This window comes from Mus caroli, chromosome 5, assembly GCF_900094665.2.
Source record: "Mus caroli chromosome 5, CAROLI_EIJ_v1.1, whole genome shotgun sequence".
Lineage (NCBI taxonomy): Eukaryota > Metazoa > Chordata > Mammalia > Rodentia > Muridae > Mus > Mus caroli.
Genome location: NC_034574.1, coordinates 129,836,653 through 129,839,800, shown reverse-complemented (window position 1 = coordinate 129,839,800; position 3,148 = coordinate 129,836,653). Strand labels below are relative to the sequence as shown.

The 3,148-nt window shown below is 57.7% G+C and overlaps 1 protein-coding gene across 1 annotated transcript in view; it reads right to left on the bottom strand.

The window, feature by feature from the left end:
• The window catches only part of Plod3 (procollagen-lysine,2-oxoglutarate 5-dioxygenase 3), an 8,602-nt gene that overhangs the window by 4,054 nt on the left and 1,400 nt on the right, over nt 1-3,148 (bottom strand). Inside the window, exons 6-14 of the mRNA XM_021163420.1 lie at nt 2,724-2,821; nt 2,412-2,513; nt 2,121-2,246; nt 1,855-1,976; nt 1,541-1,645; nt 1,307-1,432; nt 954-1,095; nt 738-851; nt 543-611 (exon numbers count right to left, since the gene is read on the bottom strand). Coding sequence (XP_021019079.1) covers nt 543-611; nt 738-851; nt 954-1,095; nt 1,307-1,432; nt 1,541-1,645; nt 1,855-1,976; nt 2,121-2,246; nt 2,412-2,513; nt 2,724-2,821 — 1,004 coding nt within the window. The remainder of the gene's footprint in view (nt 1-542; nt 612-737; nt 852-953; nt 1,096-1,306; nt 1,433-1,540; nt 1,646-1,854; nt 1,977-2,120; nt 2,247-2,411; nt 2,514-2,723; nt 2,822-3,148) is intronic.

Here is a 3,148-nt window from a genome sequence, read left to right as displayed (position 1 = left end):
CACACCTCCATTTGTTCTTATGTGCGGGTGGGCACGGCTGTGTGGGGGTGCGCGTGTGCACATTTGTGCATATGGAGGTCTGAGGTTGACACCAGGAACTGCTCCATTATTCTTTCACCTGATCCACTGAGCATGATCTCCTAATCNAACCCAGAGCTAACTGATGCAGCCAGTCTTGCTAGTCAACTTGCTGAGGATCCTCAGTCTGGAACTGCAGGTGGGCTCTGGAAACCTGTACCAGGTTGCCATGCTTATGTCCTAAGCACTTAACCAATGAGCCCATCTTTTGTTTTTGAGACTTGGTCTTGCCATCTGACCATGGCTGGTCTGGTTCCTATTATGTAGCCCAGGCTAGCCTGAAACTCTCCATCCTTCTGCACCACCTTCCAGACCTCTAAGATTACAGGCCCTTAACACTTAGTGTGGCCGTTAGCCTTCCTCTTGCCCGAATAGGAAACCTTCAGTCCCCGGGAGCTCAGCTTAGAACCCACCAATGCCAGCAGTGGGTACTTCACACGGGCCAAGGTCCTGGGGCAGCTTACCTGTTCCACCAGCCCTTCCCCATCCAGGGCCCGGCTGTAATTCTCATGAATGTACTGTTCTCTCCAGTCCTGTAGGAAGGGTTAGGGCACTTNAGCAGAGCCTTCTTCATGCCTGCCCTTCAGCTGTCCCTCCCATGATCAGCAATGGTGGTGGAGGCTATGGACTGGAAGCAGGGAGCAAAGGTCCCCTCTTACCACAGGGTTGTCAAAGATCTGCCAGAGGTCTGGGTGTAGGTGGTCTGTGTCATAGCGAGAAGTAGCCAGCAGCCGGCCAAACTCGTGCTGGTTGCTGAGGTGGAGGAAGATGCCCTGGAGCGGGGTAAAGGGTGGGCATGCGTGAGGAGGACATCAGGAGGCTGTGGGCACAGCGTCGAGTCCCCATGGGCAACCCATGCCAACCACCCCACTCACCTTGTCCCGGACGCTCCTGCAGAAAGCCATATCTGGGTCTGTGTCGCTGCTGGAGAATACCTCCTTTTGGGGCAGCTCAGTCCTCAGGGTCTCCCCGCGGATCACATATGCCTGAGATATGTAGGGTACATTCCACACGCCCCTGCAGGCACCGGGTATGATCAGCCAGTCTGAACCCCACAGACTCCACTTTGCTCACTGCAGAAGCGCCTCCTCAGGGTCCCCCAGAATCCCAAGCCTGAAGCCATCATATCACCCTTCCCACAGCGGGGGCCTAGTGTGTACGTAGGAGGCTGCGGAGGGGGACCGAGGGAAAGGTCTGGCACTGCATGGTACACATGGNTGGGACTCACACTCGCTTCCGCTGCACCAGTTCCACGTAGTCTTCGGAGCGGGCGTAGTACTCATCGGGGCTCAGGGCACCCCAGAAGTTGGACCAGAGCTTGCCATGGCGGGAAAGCATGGGAGCTATTACCTTCCTATGGAGAAGACATAGGTGAGGGATGGACGAGATGGGACAGGACTACGCCCCACCAGGGGAGCGGTGAAGCTCTTCTGGGGCTCCATGCATGGGTGGCGTTGGTCACCTGTTTTGTTCAATCAAGATACGCAAGGTCTCCGGGTTCGTAAGGACGGCATCGGCGTCCAGGCTAAAGTAGAACTCACACTCAGGGTTCTGCCGACAGCTGTCCCTGGAGGGGAAGACCCACCGATAGAGAGGTGAGCCCAAATGGGGCATGGAGGCAGGGCAGTGGGGAATGGAGGGATGAGCGGGGCTCTCCTGGTTCTGAGATGAGGTCAAGGGTCAGTCAGTGTCTCCTTCCCCAGGGGCTCCACTGTCTGTGGCAGAGGATGAGGGAGGGGAGCGTAGTGTAACCACAGCCCAGGCAGACTCACTCACATGGCCATGTCCCTGGCCTCCCCCGCGCTCAGGGCCTCCTCTGGCCCCACCAGCTTTACAGCTGAGAAGTGGTCCTGGAGCTGTGGCCAGGCATCTGCAACATGAGGCTCATGGTACACCTCCTGAAGACGGGCGGGGAGAGGGATACACTGATGCTCTGGGCAGAGAGGGGGGTACACAGGGGATGCAGTCAGGGAGGACAGATGGGAGGAGGTGTCGGTGTGGTGGGGTGGGGGGGGTAAGGGGGAATGTTCTCCATATCTCACGCTGTTGTGAAGGAAGAGAGAGATCCTGTCCGGGGGGTAATCCAGGAGCAGTAGGCGCTGCAGGAACCGAGGCAGGAAGGGAGTAGGCTGCTCCACAAACACGGCCAGAAGCACCCGGGGGGGAGGCTGGGGGACACCACAGGACAAGGTTCACACAAGCCCAGACCTCTTTCTGTCCCACAGCCCTGGCCAGCCAGTCACTCACTGCCCACTTGGCCAGTTCCCGGTGCGTAGGAGCTCAGCCCCAAGGCCACCCAGCTGGCCCTCTGCCTACATCCCTGCTGTCCTCACCTGCCCCCCCGGGAGTGTCCTCAGGTTCTGGTTGCAGAATCCACAGCCTCCCTGGGGAGTCCAGCCATTGGGGACATAGTTCCCCAGGTAGTTGAGCTGGAGCTGTTGGGACAGGGTTGAGTGGCTAAAGTGGAGGTGTCTGGGGACAGATGGCAAGGATGCTGGGCTCAGGAAAAAGTCAGTAGGGTGAGGCAGCCGTCCTGGCACCTTTTCTGCTGGGACTGGAGAAAACCAGGGGGAGGGGGTCCAGGAGGGTTNGGGTAGCAAGGGAGGGGAAGGGGGAGGCAAGGAGGGCTGAGGGCATGGGGGCACCTTAGTGGGACCATTTCCATGGACCACAACAGGAAGTGTGTCGTAGGCCACATTCCGGATGCGCACACGATTCTGGTCGAACTTTAAGACCACTTCATCTGGGGACAAAAAGGGGAAGGTTTTCAAGAGTTCCTTCATTTTGGAACCACGAGGCAACAGGCTCTTTAAGGTGTGAAGTGACAGGATCCCAACTCCTCTGGTGCACAAAGGTCTTCGCAAGTGCTTGGTAGATCGATAACCTGAGCTCCAAACACCAGTTTTTCCTTTTGTTTTTGTGTGGTGCTAAGAATTGAACCTAGGGGTTTCTGTATGATAGACAAACTCTCTACCACTGAGCCACGCCCCCAGCCCCTCCCTGGGGGATTCTAGGCAGGGGCTCTACCACTGAGCCACGCCCCCAGCCCCTCCCTGGGGGATTCTAGGCA